The sequence below is a fragment of the Enoplosus armatus genome, chromosome 14 (assembly GCF_043641665.1).
Source record: "Enoplosus armatus isolate fEnoArm2 chromosome 14, fEnoArm2.hap1, whole genome shotgun sequence".
In the NCBI taxonomy this organism is placed as follows: domain Eukaryota; kingdom Metazoa; phylum Chordata; class Actinopteri; order Centrarchiformes; family Enoplosidae; genus Enoplosus; species Enoplosus armatus.
The window spans coordinates 8572996-8600348 of NC_092193.1; the positions used below are offsets into that span (position 1 = coordinate 8572996).

A 27353-nucleotide genomic window follows, 5' to 3' on the forward strand; every position below is an offset into this window, starting at 1 on the left:
GATGAGGGAGGTCATGCTTGTAGCATGTTTTACTTTTATGCAGGAGACCTTAGCATCTCGTCACAGACTTACAATTAGTGTTTGCTTATCTACCAATTATAGCAACCATCTGTCCTCAACCTTAGCTAAATGTTTTAGTTGCCTAACCCTAAAGATTCGGGTATCCTTGAAAGCAACTCATTTGTACAAATTGTCATCCGATCAAGTCTGAAGGCTTGGAGAGTGAAGTGTTTATAGCTGTTCTGAACGGCCACAGTTGAAGGTGGGGTGAAAAGCTGCCCATCACAGATAGGGGGAAGACGGGATAATCGTTCAAATGTGGGGACAACGGTGCACACTTTCGGACGTTAAAGGCAGACGTATTTTTACACTTGTTTATATAAACGAAAAAAGATAGCATGTGAGCTACGTATCGAAACTTCTAACTACTTCTTCTTCATTTTCCCTTTTTGCACGTAAACACTCAATTCAGCTTACATTGACCTTCCTTGTCCTTGCAGTTTTTGACAGAAGGTCTCTCACCAGACTCAACCTTGTTGAGTGTCACACTAACACATACAGAGGACACGGTACATCAGGTCCCTGGGGTGTAAAGTTGTGAACAGCAAGCAGTGAAATGTGAAGTTACTGTTGTGGTTTCCCCTCAAGTTGACCTGTCAACTCTGCCTGTGGCTTGAGATCTCCTGGGGGCCGCCATATCTCTACAAAATGGAGAAAAAAAACAGCGATGAAGAGTGGATTGAAGAAAGGCAGCCAAAAACAGAAAGAAACTGAAAGCCAAAGACAGAGGGAGAAAGAGATATAGATAAGTGCGCCTTTGAAGAGAACATCAGCAGGCTTCATGGCACTCAAGCAGACCCATCTCAGCAGATGAAAGCAGGAGCCTCTTTGAGGTGGCGCCCTAGCATTATCCCTGCATCCTGCATCAAGTAATTGAAAGACCTAAGAATATGGTAGGGGGCTTGGCTGAGTCATCCATGCAAGTTTTAGACTTGCAAAAAATGACAAGAGAGAGCTGTATGTTCTCATAGGTTTTTATTAGACGTTCAGTAGGCTAGGAGCTAACTAAGGAGGAGAAGAAGAAGATAAAGCAGCAGAAAAGCTGAAGAAGTTATAGATGTTTGTACCGAATATATTTCTAACATACACTATATAGCAATATAATGTAATGTCTCTTGTCAGGCATCTCAGTGAAAATGTTGAAAAATGTAACAATCAAATCTATCAAACTTTATTTGTATAGCAGCTTACACAGAAGTTATTGCAGCTTTACAGGTTAAGTTAATAGTAAGACACAGTACACGAGTGCAGATGAAAGTAATAAAAGAGAAAACTGACCATTATAGAAGAAAATATCCAAACCAGAAAACCAAACAAAAACTAGAGTACTCAGTACCTACTGTATTCAGTATGCAATTACTGATGCAGCTTTCATAATGGATTGAATATAACACATAATTTATGTAGGAACCAGTGCGTCGCGATGGCTTATATGGCTGCAGGTATCATAAAACCGTCTTAAATTTGAAACTGACCTGATAACTACCACATTATCTGACCAAATGAAGCAGAAAGGACATTTTTGCAAATAAAAATGTAGAGGACAACACTGTTTTTGTGGATGCTGTAGTGTGTTGTGTGTATGTCAGAGAGAGCAAGAAAAGACAGAGAGAATAATGTGTGTTACAATGCTTGTATTTGGGGGGACTGAATATGGGACGGCCCTGAATGCGCTCAATGGATTCATTGGTAATCTCAGTCAAATCAGTGTCAACGCACTGTCTGCACGCTATTTAATCCTCTCTGGCATGCCATTTAATATGTTGTACAGCAAACGCATTATCTATATTTGCAGATGAATACATTACAGATCTAAAGTTGTCATGTTTGCAGCAAATGTTTTCCTGACTTTGAATGTTGATCTACGCTGCTGATAAAGTCTGTATTTGCTTGATGGCCTTCCTACCTTTATATTCCTTATGAAATAAGCACGTGTGTAAAAGTGTCTATGAATCGCAGGGTGAAAAATAGTCACGTCAATTTTATTTATATAGCCCAATATCACAAATCACAATGTGCCTCAAGGGGCTTTACAATCTGTACAACATGCAACACCCTCTATCCTTAGAGCCTCGATTAAGATGAGGAAAAATTCCCCCAAAAAAACCTTTTGACAGGGAAGAAACGGCAGAAAACAACAGAGAAGAAATAGATTCACAAGAGAAAATCATAGTATTTACAACTATGATGACAAAATGCAGATTGAAGAAAACAAAGAAGGGAAGGCTCTGTGATTGTTGCAGCGTCTTGTGGGAAAAGGTCCCGTTTTAAATCTTTAACTGGATATTTTCTTACAGTAATGCAGAGCACTCACACCTTCGTCATCCCTTCTCCGAAAGGTCTCCCCCCTCCTGTTCCTCTCCATCCCCACTCTTTTTCCTCCCTCACTCCCTCTGGTTTTCCAATGGATGAAACAGAACATGGTTTCTCATTATCAGCCAAACTCCTCCCTCTCTTTGACTGGTGGTGTTTCTCCTCCCCTCCCTCTTGTGTGGAGCGCTCGGCAGTGAGCGATAATCCCGGATTGAGCTGCCCTGCCGTCTGCATCCCGTTGTTGCTGGGAGAGCATGGCACGGCTCCAGGACCCCTGTGCTCACTCAGGAGAGAAGTGAACGCAGAAGAGAGAGGGAGAGAGAGAGAGAGAGAGAGAGAGAGACGAGAGAGGGAGAAAGGAAAGAGGTACAGTTGGGCTGTTTTTCACGACTGTCACAGCTGCTTGAGCACTGCACTGCTGAGTGTTGTTGAGTTTCAGTCACACACACTCTCTCACATAAACAAGGGAGAAAAGAGAGAAAAAGGAAGGATGACGGCTGGTTTGTCGCAGCTGTGGGTGCAAATGTGAATGAAGAAAGAGGAAACCTCGGTCACGTCCTGGGTTCCACCTAATTGCAACATCTCTGCCCTCTACGCTGCGTCTTCCTCACCGCTCACACTTAAGAGGGATTAAACTTTTTTTTTTTTTATCTCTTGTTGGCACATCCGGAACTCTTTGAGCCTCTGACATGGAGTCTCCCACCAAAGAGATCGAGGAGTTTGAAAGCACGGCCCTGAAGTACCTTCAGCCGGAACAGATCGAAAAGATTTGGCTCAGGCTCCGGGGACTGTGAGTATATACACTTTTACTGTTTTCAACAAGTGTGTGTGAAGCAATGCTGTCTGTGTGTGTATGCCTCTGAGTTACATTTATGGTTGAATTAAGCTTTTAATATTTCCGTGTGGAATCTTCTATAATCATTCATCTGTAACAGCTTAATTTGCAGATACATTCTGATATAAACACATAGGAAGGACGCAGGAAAATAATAAAAAGCCTGGCTTTGATCACCTCACGCTGATTTTGTTTACAGCATGTGTAAGTTGCATTGTGTGCATGTGTGTGTCAGTTTGTGTGGGAGAGAAAGGACCAAGGATAGACTGATTGATAAAAGTAAAACCTAAAGAAGTAAGAAACACACACACAAACACACACACACACACACACACACACACACACACACATTGGAATTACTCAAACCAAACAGCTCTGAGCTTCTTCCTTTGAACTATTTTGAATAGTTTGTTTACTTTATCGGACAGCAAGGAAGAAAAGGAAGAGAACATCAGAGCTGAAGTGTTGACTGAGGGAGGGTTGCTCTCACTTGCACTCCTATTGCATGTGTATTTAAGTCAATTGAACGACTTTCTTTTACTCCCATGCACCAGAATATTTTAAAGAGGCAAGGAAATTATGATGTTTTGGTGGTCTCCTCATGCCAGATGCCTTTTTTTCATTGCATCTGACATGCAATAAACACCTGTTGTCCATGTAGAATTATGACGCAACAGGACTATAAATATGGACTTGAATGACCGAATGTGGGTATTTTCGGTTAAGATATTGAGGCTGATGAAATTCCTCTTTGTCAGCTCACATATTTTGTCCTTTGCCTCTTGTGCACCCATACTGTTTCTCTTTAAATAATACAAAAGCCTCCTTGAGGCTCACATTTCTAATTTCTCCCGGTTTCTAAAGGCAGATACTTTTTTAAAACCCCCAATACTACTATTTTACTTTCTGTCATCCTCCAACCAATCAACACCTCTATGACCTTTCGCCCTGGGAAGTAAGCCCCACACACCATGTATGCAAGTGGACATTTTCTCTTATCCATTTTCAGTTCTCATCATTCTTACTCAGCAGGGGGAGGACGGCGGTGTTGCTATGGGTTGTGTTTAGAAAAAAATCTTTAATGTTACTGCTGGAGGTCTGAATGAAATGCAGTTTCCTCCTGCGCCACAGACGACGACTGAGTGACTGAACTGTGCAGGGGGCTGCCGTTCATCTACCAGCCACTCTGTTTTATTTTGAGTTATTTTCATGTCATGGTTTTTCTATTGTTCCATTATTAGTCATTGTTTCTCTCTCTCCTGTGTCAGAAGCCCAACATGATGCCCCCACCATCATCTTTTGCCACATTTAGTTTCCTCGGATGGCTTCATTGTCTCTTCCATTTGGTCACCGTTGTAAATTCCCTATCATAACCATCTGTCTTTTGGATATTTGATGGATAGTGAGTCAGATGAATGTAACGGGGGTCCGGGCCGGGCCTTTTTCTTTTTTTTTTTTTCCATCACGACTCCGCTGCAGTCTGCTGGGTGCTCTGAGGGCTCCTGTTGCGTGTCAGAGATCACATTAGCCTTTAATCTCACAAAGAGCCTTCGTCTGAAGAGAGGGAGCTCCAACTGACAGGCAGCCCCCACAGATGTTGACGCTTCACACAGTGTATGTTGTGTGTTTCATAGGGAGGAGTCGACAGTATGCAGCATATGGATGTGTGTGTGTGTGTGTGTGTGTGTGTGTGTGTGTGATTGGGAAAGGTTGACTGTGCATGTGCTCGTGTGGATGGTATAGATTGGAAGTGTGTTTGAGAGTGTACATGGCGGCTTGGTGACATTTACTGTATGTGCTGCCAGCTTATCCTAGGAGATTTGTTTTTGGCAGCTGTATGATTTGTGTGTGTGTGTGTGTGTGCTGGATGGCTATCACAGCACTCTCTGGCACAGCGTACTCCACAGAGTACACCAATCATCCATGGATAGGCAGAGAGAGCATTTGCTTTGGACAGTTTTCCCTCTGCTCAACCTTCAATGACGCAGTCTAAAGCCTGGTGACATCCACTGATGAAGGCGTGAACAGCGTGTTGTGTTTTATTGCTTCCCTCTGACAAATGGCCCTGTTATGTTTTTGCATCGGTGAATGGATTCCAATGGATTTCCATTGATAAATTAAATCACTGCGACAGAGCCGACCTCTCCGTCAACCACTGATTAATGGAAATCAATGAATTATTTAATCACTTGATCAGTTGAACAGTTCATCACGGAGAGCTCCCTTAAGGGAAGGGCAACTTAGATCTGGCCCAAGGAGGATCAAGGTGGCTGGATGACCGCTTTATGACACTATCTGATTTGTGAGGCGCTGACTAAAATAAAACAAAATAAATAAATAAATAAATGAAGTAATAAAAGGCTGCTTTTAGCCTTCCAGACAGCTATTTTAAAATACTCTAAAAATGTACTTTAACAGTGTTAAATTTAACTTCTCTGTGACCTTTACAATAACAATAATTCCTGGAATTTCCATGACCCCTTTCAACCCACATCCTCATTATGCTGAGGACATTGCATTAAAGCCTTCTAATTAGAAGAGGCTCTGTGTTATTGACACACAGGGGGGAGTGGGGGGGTGGGGGTCGGGGGGTAAGGATAAAGGATATGATAGAGATAGGTAGAAAAATATCCATATTTCTGTTTCTCCCATTTAGTTATTCATCCTTATTTAACTGTCCCTTATGTGCTTTTGTTATCCTTCTCTTAAAACTCTTCCTCCCTTCTCTTTTTACGTCATTTACTTTTACAACTCCCAACACATCTGTGACTGTGACACTAAGTGTCTTTTTAATTTTAATTGCTTGACGGACCTCAAATGATTGATCTAATCGTTCCTTTTTTTCTAATCATGAGGGAGCTCTTAACATTTCTTAACGGAGACGAACTTCCTTAGCTTGCAGTTTTGCGCTGAGCTCGAGGAAAGATTGATACAGAAAACGATTGGGAAACAAATCAAGCTAAGTGCTGTGAATGCTGCCTGACTGGAATTTAAATCCACGTCTGTAGTCGAGCGGCAGAGGGTCCATCCTTCCCTCCACTTCGCTGTAAGTGTATGTGTGTGTGTATGAATTCAGCTTTTAGAGCCACGCTGTTATCTCTTCATGGAGGTGTGGGTGTGTTTTAGGCCAAATGTTAGGGTAAGTGAAAGTCGGTGTGTTTTAATGTGACTGTGTAGGTTCCTGGTGTGTGTATATGTGTGTAGTAGTAAAGTAGGTGGGATGTCAGGGGGTGGAGTGGTGTGTGTGTGTGTGTGTGTGTGTGTGTGTGTGTGTGTGTGTGTTTGCATATCATTACGCCTCTCTTAAATACCTTATCTGCATAAGTGATTGTAAGCATTTGCATTCTTGTGTAACTAGAGTGTGAACACAACTAAATAATATGACTGCTGGGACTGATGTTATCAACAACGACTACAATCAAAGAAACATTAAATGTAATTGCTATAAATCCACACATTTGATCCAGTAGCATTCTTCTGGTTGCTTATTTTTTATTTTTTGGGATAATGTCTATTGTTGGAAACACATTGGCTCTCATGCAAGAACATTTTCGTATTCTTACCTTAAACCTCTCTGACTTTTTTCCATCGCTTGTTTCAACTTAATGATGGTGTTAGTAGGTGTGCGTTCAACACAATCAGAATCAGAATCAGAATCAGAAACTGATAGTGTCCAGTAGGGGGTGGGTGCGTTAATGTAACGCAGGGGGGACAGGGGTGATGTACGTTAATATAACGTATAAGTAGTGTTTGTGTTCGGGGGGGGGTCAATGTAAGTTCGTCAATGTAAGGCTACCTGTTCCACTCTCCAAGTAAAAAGAAGAATTTCACACAGCAGAGTTTCAAAAAATAACAAATTGAGTAGTCGTATTAGAAGACCCAAAATACAAGCTGCCAACAGCATGTCATCCAAACAACGCTGTACTGTGGATGCTAAAAAACATCTTTAAAAAGCGAATTGGTCCATGACTCAGATGGGATGCGGTCACAGGCTCATGGCGCAGATGGACAAGAGAATATTATACAGCAGCAGTGATGATGTCACACTGTCAGCTGCAACAGAGCACGATGATAACGATATGGTAAACAGAATACTAATTTTGTGTTGAATTTATTTTAGTTTACTTCAGTATAATTTTAACTCAAAAATCATTCCGATTAAGGTGTTATGATTCTTAAGTCAAACCAGTGTTTTTTCCCTGTGAAGAGAGAGACTATCTGTACATGACTCGTACGACGAGTCTCACAAAATTGGTCAGTGTGACAAATACTTTTAAATCACTTGCACGTGCTCAGAGCGAATATCTGTTTGAACGGGTGGTTCTTGCATGAAGCCCAATGTCTTTTATATCTGTCTTAGCATGTTAAGTATAAATTCAACATAGATTACAAGAGTAACATTTCAATCGATGCCTCACAATCCTCATGTTTGTTTTCTCTGTCAGGCGCAAGTACAAGAAGACGTCCCAGAGGTAAGACTTGCTGCTGGGACTCTGGACCTCCTCCTTCTCCTCCTCATCCCTCCCTCCTATTCTTCCCTCCTCCTCCTCCTCCTCCTCCTCCTCCTACTCTTCTGTTATTTCTGGATTTCCTCCTTCTGCACCTCCCACTCTCCTACATCCCTGGACCTCATCCTGGACCTACTCCTACCTGTTTTTTTCTTTCCTTGTTATTCATTGTTGCTTGTCTTGAAAAGCACTTTGTAACTCTTTGTTATGAAAGTGCAATTTGAATAAAAGTTGTCATTGTTATGGCTATGATTATTATTATTATCCCCTCTATTCATCCACCATGAGGGCCACAGATCTTAGCTGAACAAGTCAAACACACCTTTTCACACTTGCATTCACAAATACTCTTTCTATTTCTCGCGCGTTCTCTCTTGTGTTGATTCAAGTGTCAACTCATTGTCATTACCAGATAACTGGCACCCTAATGGACATAAATTATGGGGACACAAACATCACAGACCTTGAAAGCTTGACGAATAACTTGAGTGCCATGCATGTTATCTTCTTTATTATGAAACTTTGTTTAGTTCTGTCTGAGATGCTCAGGGGAAATCAGGCCCTCTATTAACTGGGACTTGAATGCATTTATTTACAAGCATGAAAGCAGGGATTTATTAATGCTACTGGATGAGTGGGTAATATAGATTTAAGCATCATTTGTTAAAGATGTTTCTGCATTAATTTGAAACGTACAAGCAGTGTCCTTCATTATTCATTTAATTTTCCCCTGTGAGGATTTTTTTTGATGCAAATGACATATTTTATGGCTTTAGGACCAAAGAGACCTTGTGAAACTGTAAAATGTCTGGCAAATATAACATAACTTTTCTAGTCCAATATTTTGTGTACAGTCTGATTTAGAAATCAACCTAGCCAGCTGCTGTTGTGGTATCCTCCCAACCCTAAGATCATATTCATGCCTACTGGATGTCTAAGTGCTGCCAAAACCTTCACCTTTTGTACCTCCTCTCTCTCTCTCTCTCTCTCTCTGTCGCAAGGCTTAGTTTTAATAAGAGAAAAAAATATGCATTTGACTAAAACACCTTCCTTTAAAATGCACTGTATGAATGAATGAATGTATTGTATTCAGGTTTCACTACTTTTATTACATTCAGAGGCATAAATAATGAAAGAAAGAAAGGGTATGAAATATAAACGTAACCAATTAAACATACAATGCTTTCCTCTGCTGTTGGTAAACCTGTACAAAAACTGATAGTTTGTTAGTAAACATGTTCTGTAGTCTACATTCAACATAGAACAGATTGGGATGTCCGGCATGTTCAGGAAAAGCTTAACTCAAGATCCAGATGAAATGGACAGTAGAGTGTAAAATACATTTCATTTTATCCTGTTTTATCCAAACTGGTTCATCTTGCTCTACTCTGGGATTGAATCGAAACGTCTAGTCCAGCCTGAGGCAGGGAGCCAAAAAAGACCAAATCCCCTGAAAAGACTGAAATCAACAATGCATTTGGCTTCTCTTAATACTTTCTGACTTTACTGCCCTGTCTATGGCACTCAAGCACATTGCTCCTATTGAAGATTTAAATCAGGTCATTAAAAACAGGTCACAAATATGTTGTTTTCTTATTTTTCTTAAAGGATAAGTCATTTCCTAAAACATCTGGTCACTGTAGTTCTTAGCAAATGTTACTCGAGCAGGAGTAAATTGTGCATTTGTCAGGGACTATTTTTAGACGTGGATTGATACACATTTGGTGCTCAAGCGAGTATTTCCAGCAGCAGGACGGTGTACGTGGAATTGACTCAAAATAAATTACAGTGCCCATGTTCATCATAATGAAGGAACGTGTCACATGTCACAACAGTGTGGCTCATTGATGGTTTTTAATAGTTCTTGGACAACAATGGAGCGCTATGGCTCAGAGGAATAAGATATACCAGTCTTTTGCTACACAGCCAATACTTGTTAGTAGGATCAATACATTGTTGGTTTTTGTCTTTGTCATGGGGTTTTTTGACTTGGATGTTGGTTTACTTTATACGTCAACCATATTTCTTCATAATTTTAAAATAACAGCCTCTTGGAATAACTAACACTAAAGTTTATTTCTACATACAAGATACCACTTTGCACCAGTTAAATCTGGAGAATGCATTGGCACAGATTGTGTTAACTCAGTAAATAGGAAATTATAACTGCTCCACAAATGAACCTCAAAACAGAAATAGGTTGCTGAAGCGCCACTCTAATGCGGTTTCATGGCATTTTCCTGTGAACTGTGGGATTGCCGCACAGTTAGAGTAATTGAACGAAACTCTCCTCATGCTACTTATTGGCACAGCGTGTGGTCGTTTGGAGTGGTATAGAGCTAGCTGTTGGAAACCCTCATTCTCTCTCTCTCTCTCTCTGTCTCTCTCTCTCTCTCTGTCTCTCTCTCTCTCTCTCTCTCTCTCTGTCGCTGTCTCTCTGTCTCTCTCCGCTGGGTGGGTGAGTTCCTGTGTGGAGGAGCCGGGTGATTGACAGCTCCATATGTGTCTGTGTAATTACGGCCGGGCTAATTGGCAGAGAGGAACACTGGGACATTGTCATTACTGACACACCAGTACAACCCCTCGCACACCCAGATGGAGGGAGAGGTAGCCCTCCTCACAGAGGGAGGGATGGAGGGATGGGAGAGGAGTGTTTGTATGAGTGTGTGTTTGTGTGGAAAGGGAGTTAAGACAGATGGAAGAAGGCTGTAAAGAAAGGAACGGTGGTCTGAGTAGCCTTTGTTTTAGTGTTTTATGTGGGTGTGGTGGTGATAGTCGGGAAACAGTTTGCCTGTTACTATTTTGGTTATTGTTTTTTGATCACATGGTCACTATTGTGCTCTGCTCTTTTCTCTCGACAATTGACAATTTGCTAAGCCACACCCCCCTTAGTTACTGTTGCTATGCCTGTCAAACTTTCCATTCTCGCACAGCACATATGCAGTTTACAGTGATAACGGTGGCAGATTTCCCACTCGAAATTCTCAGTAATTTTTGAAACCATGGGTCCTTGAATTCAGTCAGAAGTAGACAAAAGCAGACTTCTTGATTGTAGCCTGCGACCGTCGATTTTGCCGGCTGAAATGATGACCAACACCGGCAGATTTTATCAGCTGCAGCTAGCCAGCTAAGAAGGCTAACATTAGCTCTTTGAATTGTTTGAAAACGCTGCGTCTGGCTGACTGCTTTTAAAATGAGAAGCCTGTAAAGGGGTCTTAGATATGCACTTGGTGGCTACATACATGATATGCTAAAAGACTGATTTCCCACCGTTCTTTACACTTTTGCATTTGCTTTTTGTTTGGGCAAGGCTGAAAATAAAGACACCAAGTATCACTCTTACTACAGCTTGGCATGTGGAGAAACCCAAAGCTTGACAGACGTGCCATGCTTAGGTACTTGCTAAGCTTTGATTGGACAATCGCTGGTCAGGGGGTGGTTTTAGCGAACAGTTGATTCAAAATGTGTTAGACGTCTTTGACAAATCTCTGCTTAATCTTGTACGTCTTTGTGTGCCAGAGAGCAATTTGATTCAATCCACAAAACACAACACTTTTTCTTATATTTACAGAAAAGGCATTGATCACCCAAGCAGCACCACCACTTACAGTGATTATTCACCAACAAAGCAACAAGTAGATGGTTTGTGCATCTCTTTGTATTCCCTGACAGGTGCCTGAATACTGCACTGAATGAAACAGGCTTCTACTTAAGCCTACACATATGCTACAGTGGTCACTTCTTGAAGCCCAGCTTTTAAAAGCTTTAAATGTTTTGCCATCTGATCCAGGCAAGCCTCCAGCCTTATATGGCCTTATGTAGTCTTCCCAGTTGCCAAGTCTTTTGAGAGAGTGTGTGTGTCTGTGTGTTTATGTGAGAGTTTTTGTGTCTCCTTTCTCTCTCCCAGGGATGCTGTGTTTGTTCAGATCGCAGCCTTGGAAGCTATGCAGGGCTACTTGTTTTCAGTGGCAGTAATGACTCAGGCTGCTCCAATATCTACAGCCTGGTCGTCTCCACTTTGCTCCAGTCTTTAGACACTCAAACCGTGTTTGTAAACATGTGTTTGTGCAGTACAGAAGTATTGAGATTTAGGGGCAGTGGCAGTGTCTCTGTTGGTATGTGGATAATAAATAGGTAGCTCTCGGTCCATGTGGTATAGCACGTCAGTAATTTCATTCTAGAAAAATAACATTTGCATGAAAATACCAACAGAGGGAGCGGTGAATGTAGAAAATCACTGCATTGACAGAAGATAACAAAAAAGAGCAAGAGCAACGGAGAGGAGGACAGATATCGTCAGGCTGAGAGTCACGAGGGAAAATTGAACTCCTTGGTTAATGTCAGTAATCAGGGAGCAAATCTTCCAGGCATTGGCTGCTTTTCAAGAACAGCCCATTAGATGCCATTACCCGAGCCTCTCTGTCGCTCTTTTCTGTTATTCAGGGCCATTTGTCAGTCACCACAGCTATCGGGCTATTTATTGGAGATGATTCATTTGGGGCAACAATGCAGTACTGTTATTGGTTTCACGTTTGGATTAGCTGGCTACAGAACAAATACAAATCACATCTCGTAAAACAAACAAATAATCGTCTCTTGAGCAATATGGACCAGAAATTACAGTGGCAATAAAGATGATGATGTGCTCAGATAATGAATTTAAAAATACAGACGACTTACACAGTTAATCAATTAAAAATGATAATTAGAGGCACAGATGTCACTTTATGCTCACTCGGGACAACACTCCATTATTATTACTTTTATACAATATGCTCTTCTATATGATGTGAATGATAATTTCCAAGGGGTAATTGAATACAAATGTTTTGTTATTTCATCGTCATGCAGCTGTATCATGAATTGCCACCTACAGTTGCTTGGTCAGTTAAGCTGTTATGACAGAGGCGTCAGTTCTTCATTTTTGTCAGATGGGGGTTTAGACAGACAGCAGTCCAGCTAAGAGATCAATTTCAGCCATTAATGATTCACTGTTTCTTTCGTAATTGTTCACTGGTTGTAGTGATGAGTTGCGGCTGTTTTTTTGGGTGTGTTTACATGTCTGTCTCTGTTTAAGTCCACATTTTGTGTGCAATACAGCAGTAAATCTATTGTTTTTGGATGTTTAATTATTATAAACGCTTGGCTTTTTTGGGGGAAAAATGTTGTGATTTTGTATTTAATTTTATTTCTGTGGTTTACAGCACATGACTATGCCTCTCTTGCTACCTCTGATCTATCTTTCCCTCCTTCTTTCCTCGCTTCACCCCATCTCCTCCTCTCTCGTACTACCTGATGATTAGAGGGGTAATTGCCCGGCTCAAACGAATCTCCAAGCTTCGGCTAATTACATTCTTCTCAACCGATCTTTTTTCTTCCCTTTCCCTTCCTCTCCACTCCACATCAGGTGCGCCTTTCTCTACTGAAGTAACCGCCTCAGTTAGCATGATTCACTCTGCATCACTGTTTTCTAAACCACGCAGGTGCTGAGAGACACCCTTCAGTTTGTGCATCAGAACACATGCACAAACTAAAAACATTCTCACACATTCTCTGACGTACAATACCTGCACACATGCAACTATTTCACAGACATATGCAACATGCGCATATATCCACATACTATTTACTGAAGTGTCATGGATTTTCCATTCCGGCCAAACAATACCCCTCAATAGCTGCACACAATGAGGCAAATCACTTTCAAATTGATTTTTTTTTCTTTGCCGATCTTAAAGTGACGTGGCGTAGTATATACACAAGTGCTGCATTTTCATTCTGCGGCAAAGGGCTTCCACACTGATTATTTTCTCCCTCTTTGCCTACCTTAGAAGGACATTATTGAGCTAAGTGTATTGCTATTCTGAAGATTGATAACAAGGCCTAAATGATAGGCTTTTATCCTAAGTTGAAGCTATGGCGGAAATGAGAGCATACAGAACTCACAGGGCTTCCCCTTCCTGCCGCATACAGCAGATAATATTGCAGATTTATGGTGCAGATTGTCGCCTTAATTTGGTTGTTTATATCCCCCCTTCCTCCAACCCCCTACCTCTCCATCCCACCTCTAACGTGGTCCCTGCTGGTTGTTTGTCCAAAGGGGATTACCCCGGGGTGGAGGCAGGTAGACGGAGAGAATTTTTATTCTATTTGTGTATTTTCAGAGAGAGAGAAAATTTTTGGTCACACTGTGTTAGAATTAGGCTGTGTGCATCCTCATGTGTCTTGTATGCTGAATGTGTGTACTCATGTGTGATGCCCGGCAGCCATCTGTGTGTGTGTGTGTGTGTGTGTGTGTGTGTGTGTGTGTGTGTTTAAGTGAGTGCTGCATGTGTTCTTCTTTCCATTCAGCTATCTATCACCTTACCTCATTCATCTCCAGCTAACCCAGTCATCTTGGTCCTAGTGGGAGTCGCAGACCTTACATATAGTGTATTCAAATACCTTCTGTGGCCCACAGCCTCTGTCATAACCAGAAAGAGTGCATGAGATTGATCTAGGCTATGTTTATGTATGCAGAGCTTTCCAGTGCTATGGAACTATCATGTAGGAGAATTTGAGTGATTTGAGTATTTGAGTATATTTTGGCAGAAAACAAATGAAATATTGTCAGTGAACATTTTACTGGTATGTTCAGTATCAACATTTTTGCAACTTGTCAGATATGTTTATTAGTAACAACGTTTCCTCATTATCTTGATAGAAAATGTAATGCGGTTGGCATTACGGTTCCTTCAAAACGGATTTGCTGTTGCAAATTAGTTGTATATGAACTTAATTTCTAGGTTGCACTTAAACAGAAGTGTCCTTATGCAGTACATCATCAGGAAAAACTGGATGTGAAGACTTGGTTCATGCGTTTGGACATTGTTTCTCACTCTCATAGCATAGTTTTTGGCCGCTGCAGGCAGCTATTTTCAGCGAAAAAGCTCTAAAAATCCACTGTACACCACCTGCTCAGCAGTTAGCGACTAGCTGGTGAACATAGCGGAGCATTTAGCAGCTAAAGACCCAGATGGTTCCTTCAGGAGTTGGTAGAGACCAAAAACAGAGCTAAAAGAGAGTGAACATTGGACTTACATTCATCAGATGGCCAGAAACACAACTCTAAATGAATGATAACGTTGCTCCATAACTGCTGTATGTTTAAATAAGCACCATCAAGTTAAAAGGTGGTGATATGTCAATGCTGTGTTCACAACTTGTTTCCGCTGCCTTCAAGTGGCCAAACAAAAAGCAGTTATTGCAGGTTTCAATTGATGCTTTTAGTTTAGCAGTAGATCTCAGGCAGATTCTTTCAGATTCAGGTGAATCAAAAACGTAAATGAATAGCAGTAAGTGAACTTTTTTTTAAACAAGCATTCAGCCACTGTTGGATGGTAGCCAAGTAGATAATGGCTTGATCAGTGATATGGTGCTTCGCAGCTTGTTGCTGCTTAGCTGTTATGTAAACAGTGGACAGTGAAGGATTTGGGATTGTAAAGTGGATGTGAAGGATGTTGTTGTTTGTCACTCGGTAATAAACACTTAAGTTGTGTGCTTCTGTTTGTGTGTGTGAGAGAGAATGACACGTTTGCAGATATTCATCATACCTGTTTTTGTGTGTGTGCGATAATGAATTAATTGTTTTGTATAAAGGTGTGAGCATGTGAATAAACCTACCAGTGTTTTCTTTGATGTGAATCTAAGAGGAATGATGGGAATCACAGCAGTGACGCAGTTAGGTCTCTGTTTTCTGTCACAGTTTTTTTTTACTCTTTTGGACACTCTGGACTAAACATCCTTTCCAGAAAATAAACATTCAGTAGTTCACTGTTACACAGTTAGATTCATGGGGACTTCATACTGTATGCCTCATGAGCATCAGCCACACTTATTGTACACTTCCTCCATCACGTTTAATTGAAGTCCTGGCACATATGGATAACACACACGTTAACGCAATAGATTTTAGCTCTCCTGCTATGTTTTAGAGAGTTTTTAAATCTTCTTTTGAATTATTGATCAAGAAAACAGGAGAGTTACAGTATGCTGCATCACAACATCATATTGAAATGATTAGATCTAAGTATCTTTGAAAATATTCATATAAATGAATAAACAAAACACTTAAAATGTCCCTATACAAGCATTTGTGACAAATTCCCGATACCAGTTCATCTGCAGTAAGCTAATATCTAGCTATATATAGTTATAGTGTATTATGAACTATATTGTTTATATACTGCCTATAAATGCTAACTAGTGGGTGTTAAAATAAAGTCTCACCAACAAGACAAGTGGTGGGATGGTACTGGTACCATAGGGGGTTCTTTAGTTAAACCGCGCCTCTAGTTAGCCTATAAAAAGTATTGTACTGTGACAAATACTACTTTGGTGCAGAGTGAGTCATTATGTATTTTCTCCATTTGTGTTCCCCTTAGTGAATGGACACACACACCATGGGACCAATGTACAATGTGAAGTACTATTATTTCTATTTGTGTGTTCTACATGTGCAACACCATTTGCACTTCCACAGATAGAGAAAAATAGGAGACTGACTGGGAGAAACTACTGATGGAGGTGTGTGTGTGTAGAAGGCGAGGGGGGTCTACTATAGTACACACTTTATTAGCAGTGCCTCTCATCAAACTGGTTGTGTCTGAGATATCCTTTCCCAGTCCGACAGTCTTTAGTAAATAAGTGGCTTTCAGGTTAGCAGCAAAGACATGAAGATGGAGAGGAGTCTCCTGCGAGCTCAACAATCCTCTCATCTCCACATTACTGTTTCTTCCTGCTGAACATAATGAAGCATAATTGAGTCATTAAAGGAATGCTAATTTCGCCAACCTTAGGTGTTTGATGGAGACATTTGGTGTTTCTAGATGGCTTAAAGGGATAGTTTGGTTTTGGTGGAATTACGTTTTTCTCCACTTTCCTTTTTTTGTGTTATTCTTTGTGGCTTTATCTAACCAAGATACAATGAGAACTGGCATCACATTAATCTATATCTGTCTAATAGACTGTTTTGTGTGACACCACATCAAAATACATTATGTTAAGTAATAATAGGAAAGTTATTTTACATTTTTCAAGGTGAAAGCATTTAGGCAATGTAAAATGGTCTCGGCTTTTGTTCGTCGCTTATGTTTATTTTGCCAAATCCCAAAACAAGCCTCTTAGGTTGCATGTTTATTATTAAAATGAACTAATACACTAGCTATAGAGCTGTAAGTCTTGATATTCTGACAATTAGAATAATGCAGCTTGTCTTTGAATTTTAAAGTGTCATTTTGGGTGCCATTTAATCCTTTCATTACAGTTTGGGTAAAGTTTCTAGTGGGTGCAATATCTTCTAAAGTGTTGTTGCAGTCTTTTATAAGCAGCAAGTTGACATACTGTCAGTATTTTCTTGGCCCAAAGTAAATGTCAGGAATTAATTGTGTGGTTTTCCCATTTTGTCTACCTGCCACTTTTATTGTTGTTTATTTACCTCAGTTAGTGAATTCCTACATCACCCACAGTGACTTTAGACACCCCCAGAGAATGGGCCTGAACATATAGCTCTCTTTACCTACATATTTTTAACCCACAACTGTACAAGAGCTTTTCCAAGGCCAGAAAAAGTACTTTATTCAAAGCACAACATGTATTGAGGATGCTTTGCACTGTGTCTTCTTTAGGAAAATTGAGTGATGATATCTCCCTGTGTGATTATTGAATGCTGGTGTAATCTAAAGAGATTATACAGTGCATACTCTAATGCACACATGACTGACAGGTGTGGATAAGATAAGTCATCTGAAAAGAAAGTAGTCCCACTCCCACTCACTGTCCACACAAATACGTTTATTTAAAGTAGTGACGCTTTGATCAAAGATGCTACTTCAAATAGGAAGCTGTTGCTGTTTTGCTTTTTTAGGCTGATATCAACACTATTGATGTTGTCGTTATAATATCTGATTGTCTGTGTTGGGTCAGCTAAAAATGAGCAACGCATCACAAGCGACTTGTACCCAGAAATGCAAGATACATAATCAAAAGCCATTTGTAAGTATTAAAGGTATTTTAGGGTGAATCTGCATCACCCTTTTTGCTCCAACAAAGCAATCAAATGGAAAAGAAGAGAAATATGGTGTTTTAGGGAAACTGGGAAATAGATGAATGATTTAATGTGTTACGATCAAGAAAATAGGAAAAGTTGGAGTTGCAGTGAAATGATAAATGGGAGAGGAAAATAAATTGAGGCCTTACTTTGTACAAACTATTTAAATTATTTAACTACTCTATTAATTATTTATGTACTCATTTGTGCTCTCCTTCTAGTTTATTGGCTTAGAAAGAGAAGATTGAAACATTGTTGACAAAAAAACTTTATATTCCACCTCAGTTGCGTTTCCGTCTTCTCTGTGGAGCCTTTGTGTTGAGAGCTCATAATAGGATTCAGTATAAATCCTGCACTTTCCTGCATGTAGGGTATGGTGGTGAATGTTTAGTTGCGTACTTAACTCAAGAGGTGTCTTTTTATGGGTGTTTCAATGAGTTCTGTAAGGAAAACTCAGCATATATTTGGTATAATTCGTATTTTACCAGGGACAGTTATGGGTGATGTGAGTGCTGAAAAGGCCATACGTGAGGCTCTCCATCTGGGCTGAATAATGGTTCATTGGGAATAGAGGCTGCGGTTGCAAGGTCTTTTCTGTGAGTTGTGTGATGTGGCCCATTGCCAAATAAAGTGCTCTCTGGTGTCCTTGTTTGTCCAGGGGTTGAAGGACAGATTGGTGATGACCTTACTCACCACAGTGCACCACTTTTCAGCTTTTATTGATCGATCTGTGTGGTTGTGTGTTCGTGTGTGTGTGTGACGAGGACAAGGACAGAGACAGCTGTGTTATCATGTCCCCTCCCTCTCTCTTTATTTCCCAGGTCTCTTCCCTTTTGTGATTTAGAGCTAACGAGAATAATCTCTACATGTGTTTTCAATAAACATATCTGTTACCTTGTTACGCTGTAAAAGGTAATTCGGCTTAAGAGCGTAGGACAGTAGTAATAGTATTTGTTATACAACCTTTGCTTCTGTGTTGGTACACCTGCTCTCATTGTTAGAAGTAACACTGAGGCAACCATAATTGGCTATCGCTATGTCTGGATTACTGCTGTAATAATCTCCGATAGACTCAGAGCATTATGCACTGTTATTATGTTGGAGCTCTGGCTCAGAGTCAAACAGATTATCTAATTGAAAGCGCTATTTCCTCTGCCTCTCCTATTTCATTGAGTTAGCTCACTGACCTGTGTGTGTGTGTGTGTTTGACCATCCACAAGTCACCTATGCCATTCTTTGCTGCAGGGATGTGACTACCTTTACACTAAGTACAGTTTAAGGTTATGTCAGCCCATCCCCCCTCTTTATCTATCGATAACCTTCACATCCGCACTGCTCAGGGCTTCTGGGTATTTATTTGCCTCCTACATGAGATATCACACATACTTCAGTCACCCATGAAAGGACAGTCAAAGTCGATTGTGATGCTCCATTATGGCAAAATTTCCCCAGCTGGACCGTCCCTGGAGTCCCACTAAACATTCTCATGTCTCAAATATTCTCCTGCTGTGGTTGTTATTGTTGATATTTTGTACATCTTGTTAAAGCTGGAATGCATGCAGTGTGTGCATTTCCAATCATACATGTCCAAATAAAGGTACGCTTAATGTTGTTTTAACCTGTTGTTCTTAGTGTGCAGGGAAAATGTGTGCAGGGAAAATGTCATGTACTGTAATGTAACCTTTTATATTATTTCCTGCAGAGATGAAGTTAGACTGTGATGGCATTTTCAACCAGACAGGTGTGACTGAGGCTGTGGCCAGGATTTTAAAACAACCACACCCCCACAAACAATACTCTTACCAGTCAAGGAAAACATGTTATAAATTCATTAAACTGTCAAAGTATATTTTCCCCTTTAATGTTATTTTTCATTTAAATCCAGTCATAAGTGTGACTGCATTTTTGGGCTATCCATGTGCTTCTCAAAAAAGATAAGTGTAAATACATCTAATAAGTATTCAAGACGGATTGAAATGCGATTGAAAGACACATTCTAGCCAAATCTTTAGAGGTTGAATGCATCAGTATCTCTCAGACGCATATGTATGCTGTACTCCTCCCAAGTGTAACAACATCATCAAGCTAAAGTGAAATTACACTGAAATAAGCTGTCTCATTAAAGCGACAGGAAAATAAAAAGCAGCTTCAGCGATTTCTACACATACGATCATACAGAAGGCCCACCCAGCTGTTGTACCATTTATCTGATCCCTGATCAACACATTCATGTGTCTGTTAGCTTATGGATAGTTGTTATCTAGCTAATGCTACCTACTCTGTTATTGCTGTAAGTGCAGAAGGTACTTTACTTCTGGTTTGGAGTGGGGTTGACCCTATTTTGCTTGTAGCACTAAAAACAAAGATGGATTGCCATCAGATTTGTGATCTGGCCAATAGAGACACATATATGTGACTAACTGCAAGTGAAAAAGTTTTAAATCTCATCTGGACTTTGGGTCTTTGTGTCTCATCTGGATATGAGACACTTGACATGACGAGTGTAAATGGGGCCAAAAAATTCAAAAGTCTCGTTTTATTGTGTATTACAATTTTAGGATGCTTGCTAACATGCAATGTTAGAAGGCTAATATCAATCCTGCATTCTTCATCTCTGTAGGGGCATCTGTCCTTGTAGCAGAGAGTGAGTAGGAAGATGTGATGGAGACAGAGAGTAGTAAAGATGATGAAGATGTAGAGAGCGAGCGAGGGAAGTGAATGCTGCTATTGTGTGAAGGATGAGGAGAGGACTGAGGTAGAAGAGAGAAAAAATGAAGGGAATACTGATTTGTCAGATGAAGTTGGACTACATCTTCATTCAGATGTTTTTTATTATAAAAAACAATAATCTTTTCTTAGTGTAGGGGCCATAAGAGAAGACAAAGATACACGGCATTTATTATTGACAGTAGATTTTTTTTAAACAACAGAAAAATTCCTTTTTACTGGCAGCGTAAATGAGTTGCCAAGAGCAGACCATCACTCATGAGGCTTTTGAGTCCCTCTGCCAAACCAGTCCTCCAGGACTTCCAGACACTCAGAAGAAACAATGACATGGATTCCCGACTATGAGGCCCTCATGGACAATAATTCACTCCACAGAGACAAAAGGGCTCTTCAGAAACAGATCAGTGACCTCCACCATAATGTTGGCCCTGTCAGAGCACTGTGCACTCAATTCACGATTAGACCTTGAAGACTGGGTGCTGGATCTTAAACGTGGTAAATAATGAAGAAGAAAAACTAGGACAGCACTCCACTTTCCCTTGTAATTGTGTAATTCCCTTTCAGAGCACCCAATGGCAACCCACACTCAGACAAACAACCGGAAGACGACTGACCTGTACAATAAAATCAAATAACTGCTGAAATGGTGGACATCAACAAAGTCCTCTTGGAAGAGAAAAACCTGATAGCCCAGGAATTCAGCAGGAAACTCAAGACCTCGGAGGAAGAGAGGGAGACACCGCCAAAGCAGAGAAGTTGTATGTCAAGGTGTCTGAGATGAAGGAGAAACATTGCCTTGAAGGGGTTGGAGAGGTTCCTGCGTTATATCAAACTGCTCAGCGATCTGCTCAGTGAAGTGATCAGCAAGGAGGTAGCATCACAGAGCAAGATGAAAATGAAAAATGAAGGACCTCAAAGAGCAGTTCAGCTAAGGAGGGGTTCCTGAAGGATGAGGCCATATATCTCAAATTAGGGAGGTCAGAGGAGGAGGAAGAGGGACTCCATCAGCAGATTGTGGAGAACACCTTTTAGCAGATCGAAGATATCAGCAACAGTAAAATGGGTGTCTCTGGAGAAAAACTCCGATAGGTCCTCAGCCTGGAAGAAATTTGTCAGTTTATTCACAGGAGGATCAAGGAGAAAGAAGGAAAAGCACAACAATGGTCCAATACCATCAGGGGGGCGAGTCCCACAAGACCCACAGGGATATCTGTACATGTGGGACTGGGTTGAAAAAGAAGGCCACCGTTACCAAATGTGATGGTGAGGAACAAAGTCAAATTGGGATTATAGGTGTTGAGATTGCACATGTTTATAAATGATAGTCCCTGTTGGAGTCTCTGGAGGCTGCTGCCAGGCAACCAGGCACCTGTCAGCCCAGGAAGGGGTTTCCACTCCTTTGCAGTTTTTCCAAAGGCATCTTTCATTTTCTTTCATTTTGGGGGAATTACCTTCCCTGAATATTGAGTTGTCCCGGAGATGTTTACGTGTCTGTTTCTTTTATACATTAGCATTTCCAACCACAATGAATTTGTAATGTCCAACATAAATACAGTATATGATAACAATATATTAATCAATCTAAAGATTTCAGCATTCATAATAATTTCTGTATTTCGTTCTCACTTGTAAACTATTATTGTATCTCACTGCTTGCTGCTGTAACAGCCCTTTGGCAAAGTGCAGTTTGATTTAATTTATCTGATCTACAATCAACTGAGGAAATGGCTTCACATCTGATTGCGACCTGCACAAATACAGATTAGTGAATTTCCTCTCTCTTGTGTTGTCTGCCACCACTTTGACCTACCTTCCTCCATCTGTGTGAAGACTTTGTTCATATTGTGCTTTTCGTTACTTTATCTTATTTACTCCCAAGTCTTCAAAAGTAATTGTGTTTTTAAATGGCTCTCCAAGTCGTCTTGACAGCATGAGAAAAGTTTTTCACACATTTGAATTGCCATAGATTGGTTGTTATTGTTCAGAGATTTGAGTTTGCTGTGCCCACATGGGCCCGTCAGGTTGGAAAGAAATCCATGTTAAAATCATTAGCCTAGCAGTAACATTTGGCAATGACAACACCTGCTGCTGGCATCCAGTGTGGTGCTAGCTAATCAGTGCTGGAAAGATTCCTAAAAATAACATCTGATTGTGAAACCAGAATGTTCCTGGGTTGATTGCTATTCTTAGATCATTAAGAAGTTTAAAGTGTTGCACAGCAATTAGATCTAATTGTAGCATGTGAGTATGTTGTATTTGTGACTGGGGAGCTGCTTCTTTAACCCAATTAGTTCTGGGGTTTACCAAGTATGAACATTCTGTTTTCAGCAACACCTTACCTCCATTAACATTCATGTCATTGCACACATTTGACTTTGGGTAGCTGCCTGATATTTCCACAGTTTTGTTTCACGGTTGGCCACTGAGCAGCATTAATGAAGCAGCTTGGGGTTGAGTTGTTTCCTGAAGGGCATCCTGGTGGCCGTTTGGGCAGGAGGAACCCCCTTTTCCACACTGTGATTCGTGAAGCCACTTGCAGGGACTTGAAGCAGTGAAACATACGCTTTCAAAATTGCTTTTGCAAACTCTACCACTGCCAGCAGCTTCACAACTTTATGTGAGTGTATGTGTATATTTACTGAATGTGTGTGAGTGTGTCTTTGTGCTGACAGAGACAGACAGAAAGCCTTTTTTTAATCTCCAGCCTGCATGACTCATCTGACATGGGAATTCAACGACCTTTGAAAATCTGGTTTCACCTTATTAGATTGTTGTAAGTGAATTACTGGCATTTAATGACCTTGTTATGAACTGGAGACTCGGAATTAACCGACAAAACATGACCAAATACAATTGACCAAGGACGCAGGAGACACATTTTACAACCGAAAATTTTCAGTAATTAAAGGTACTCTTATATACTCATATATATAAATGTATGTCATCTAAAAGCTTTTCTCTGCCTGTAACATGTTGAAATGTTTTTGATAATTCCAGCCCACATATGGGTACGTATACATAAATTGTATCCCTCCCGTTATCTTCTTAACATTTCCAAAAGTACCATGGTTGCGTCTAAGATTTCTTCCTCCTCCCCCTCCTTCTGATCCAGTAACATGGGTGTGGGAGGTGGTCGAGCTCCAAATTGTTCTCTCTCCAGAAATTCCTTGTTCATTAATGTAATGTCTACTTTCTAGTGATCGTCTCAAAACAATTTCAGGGAAAGAGTACAAAAGAAGAGCAAAAGTCTAAGGACTGGATTATATAGGGTGTTTGTCATATTAATGTTAGCATATCATAAACCAATGTGGGGTTACGTTAGTAAAAGCACTGTACAGGATTGACAGATAGTACTCAGTGTCATTTAAAGACAAACAAATACAAATACTTGATCTGACAGCAAGGAGTGACACTCTTGTCCACTTTTCTCTCTGCCTCTGTCTGCTATAGACCTGCACTGACCATGGGATGCGTAATTTAATCTCTTGGTTTACGTAACTCGTGCACCACGGCGAGTTAGGGATTATATTACAGCACTGACACATGTCATGGCAGATAGCATGTTTGACAGGACAGCTAGTACTGTAGGTATGGTCGCTGGAAAGAAGTCAAGGAGGAGATTTGTATGTGAGATTAGAGACGCAATGGTGTTTATTTTGTTTTATGGTGTCTGGCTTTAATTCCTGGGTTTCATAGCTCTCAATTTGCAGGAATTTTAGTTTTAGTAATGGAGTGACATATTGTGCATTCAGAGTGCACACTGTACTAACACATATAAGGACAAGGTGTCATACTGTACATATAGTGGAAGATGTACTATAGAGAGAGGAATATGTTCCATAAGTGTATATGTTTATTATCTCCCCATGTGAATTGTTGGAGTTACAGGAGTTGCAGCTCGGTGAGGTCAATTAGTGCAGTTGGGTTGTTTCGTGTCAGGCCACTGAACTTTGATTACACACCAAGGTTTCTGTAATTTCAAATATCTAACTGTCTGTTGCATTTGAACAGACTCGAGTTGCTGTGCGGTAGCGTGTTGACTGTTTGATAGAGCTTCTTCACTCTGCTGGCTTTGCTAATCAACAGAGAATAACACAGGCATATTATCTGGGTGCTGCGGTAGCATTCCCAGCTGTTTATGCAAATATGAACTACATGTTGCTTCGCTGTGGAGATTTTAGATAATGTACTCCCTACACTTCCTGCAAACAAAAGTTTTAGGCTTTGGTGGAAAAAAGTGAATACAGATAAAGTCTTTTAAATGTCATGTTTAGCATATCAAAGGAGCACTGTTTTATCTTGATACACTGATTTCTAAAACATACCACAAGTTTAGGTGATTTCCAACCTTTCAGGCAGCCACAGGTTTGACTTGCAGAGTCTAGTTTGAAGTAAATAATTCATACAGTGGTAATAGTTTTAGTAATAATATGTTTATGCTAATGCTTTCATTGCATGGTGATGCAGTTCTGGTGGTCTGGGACTGTTTTAAAAAATGTTTCCTCAAATTGTGGCTACTGATCAGACCACAAACCTTTTACGACAAGAAAGGGCCAAATGCACATTGTCCTTTTCACAATGTCAGTGTTTGGTAATTGTTTGTTTTCTTCTCCAACATCATACCTTGTGAATGCACAGCTTTTTGGCAGCTGACTCTCACATTTCCAGTAATCTGGAAAATGGTGGTAATGTAAAGTGATTTGTTGTTAATGGACTAAAGCATGCAACCATAAGAACTGTATACATGACATAATGGCAGTTTAGTGTCACAGGATTGCAGGTCTAAATTGGGCTTTTTATGTATTGAACACTGGTTTCAAGTATTTTAAAATAAGAATGAGCAGCTAGTCAGATAAAATATACACCATAAACCTTTTTAAATAGTATTTATGGATGAACCATACTTAACCTTTCTACTGCATAAAGGGCTTACTCATTGAAGTGCACTGTATCTGTAAGCATAACAAACATTTGTGTCTCTGGCAGGAAATGATACGTTTGTTGCAGTAAACTTCACAACAAAAACACTTTCCCTTTCCCATAATGTGTTACTCAAACTGTTCTCCATACTGTCATTTGAGGCCTAAAATGAAAGGCGGACAATAGTACAGTCATTAGTGAGTCCATTAAATCCTTAATTATGCGATCCAGCAGTGGCGTCTACATTCCAGTGAGCTCGCATTTTTACCATAAGTTCATTTCCTTTTATTTGACCTCCCCTCCCTCGCTACCCATTTTCCCTTCTGCTAATTAACAGCGTGAGGCGTTGAAAGACAGTATTAATTGGCCATGTCTGCTTTTTCAGGTTTCATGCATGTTTGGTGACTTGTGTTATTCTCAGTGATTATATTCATGCAGATTTCACCTTGGGAAAGAGGGGAGGTGTGTACTTGATTTTGTAGAAGGTTATAACAATGAGATGAGTAACGTTAGTCACACTTTAGTTTGACAGTCCAGAGTTGACACTCAACGAAAGTAAGATGCAAAATGGTTAAATTGTCAACCAAATCACTTGTCTATTGGCTGCATCTGTACAGAGTGGACCCTGTCTTGTTGAAATGACCTTGCTACACTTAATTTGCAATAGAAAATATGTTTTGAGAGAAACAGTGCCACCAGAATTTAATTATGTTTACACAGCTCTTGGTTAAGTTTAGACAAAGATCATGATCTTGGTTAAATATTAAAAAAGGTTATAAAAAAGTTATTTGAAGCACAAGACAGGATATGTTGACCTTTTTTTTAAAGTTACATTTTAACTGAAACCACGATCTCTTCCTAAACTTAACCAAAGTGCTTTTCTTGCCTTAAACCTAAACACCAACCTATGATTGACTTCCTTCACTTGAAAAGAAATGCTGCCATTTATATGCATCTGTGAATAGTAATAGTAATAAGTATTATATTAACATAATTTCTTGGAGTCAGGGTTGTCAGAGTGTTTGTACCTTTTTCTAACTGCAACTTTAATCTCATAATGATTCTAATTTTAATCCTGAGATTAACCCAAATCCAGACATGAGCTCATTTGCATTGTGTGAATAATCTGAAACGTATTTGAATTTAAGGCTTATTTTTTCGATGAACAAAATAGTTAACTGAACCATTTTGGTATTGCTATTTTCGGCTGTTTTTATACTGATACAGTGAGTGAGATGGGATGAAAATCTAATTCTAATTGTTCTAAATTAACTGAGTTATATGTGTATTTCTTATACACCAGGTTATTTTTTAATATCCCTCCTTTAAGTATTTTCCAAGCAGGTGTGCCAGCAGTGTGTTACTCTATATGATTAGTCAGTTCTCAGAGTTTCCTTCTGGCTGCTAGCTACGCTCTTATGTGCTCCAGTGGGTGTTGCCTACTGTAGCTACGTAACTCTGTCACATGAGGCCTTGATCACGCTGTTTAAATGCAGACCAAAACACCCACACATAGAGCGACATACAGTACACACTCACACACATACAGGTACAAAAAGTTTGATGTTTCTGTGACATACTGCTGACTGTTGTCGTGCTGTAATGCTGCTTGTGTGCAGACTGACTTGGCTCCGTTAAGCTGTTGGCTTTGTTTTATTTCCCTGCAGAACAAATGACTTCCCAGAACTCACAAATTGCTTACTGGGATTAAAGAAAATGTAGTTTGGATTTAGAAAGGCTTTTGATTCTGATCTTGCAGACACCATACAAATACATACGCACTCGCTCATTAACACACATACAACAGAACAACAACGCACACCCACCGCATTCATATTATTTTTATTAGCCTCTGTAATCTCTGGTCATAACCCAGTGTTCTCTGTCTTTGTCGTCAGTCTGC

General features: G+C 40.2%; 1 protein-coding gene across 1 annotated transcript in view; it reads left to right on the plus strand.

Annotated features, from left to right (window-relative positions):
• The window catches only part of LOC139296365 (dual specificity calcium/calmodulin-dependent 3',5'-cyclic nucleotide phosphodiesterase 1A-like), an 83822-nt gene that overhangs the window by 27238 nt on the left and 29231 nt on the right, over positions 1-27353 (plus strand). Inside the window, exon 4 of the mRNA XM_070918750.1 lies at positions 7654-7680. Within this exon, the coding sequence (XP_070774851.1) occupies positions 7654-7680 (27 nt within the window). The remainder of the gene's footprint in view (positions 1-7653; positions 7681-27353) is intronic.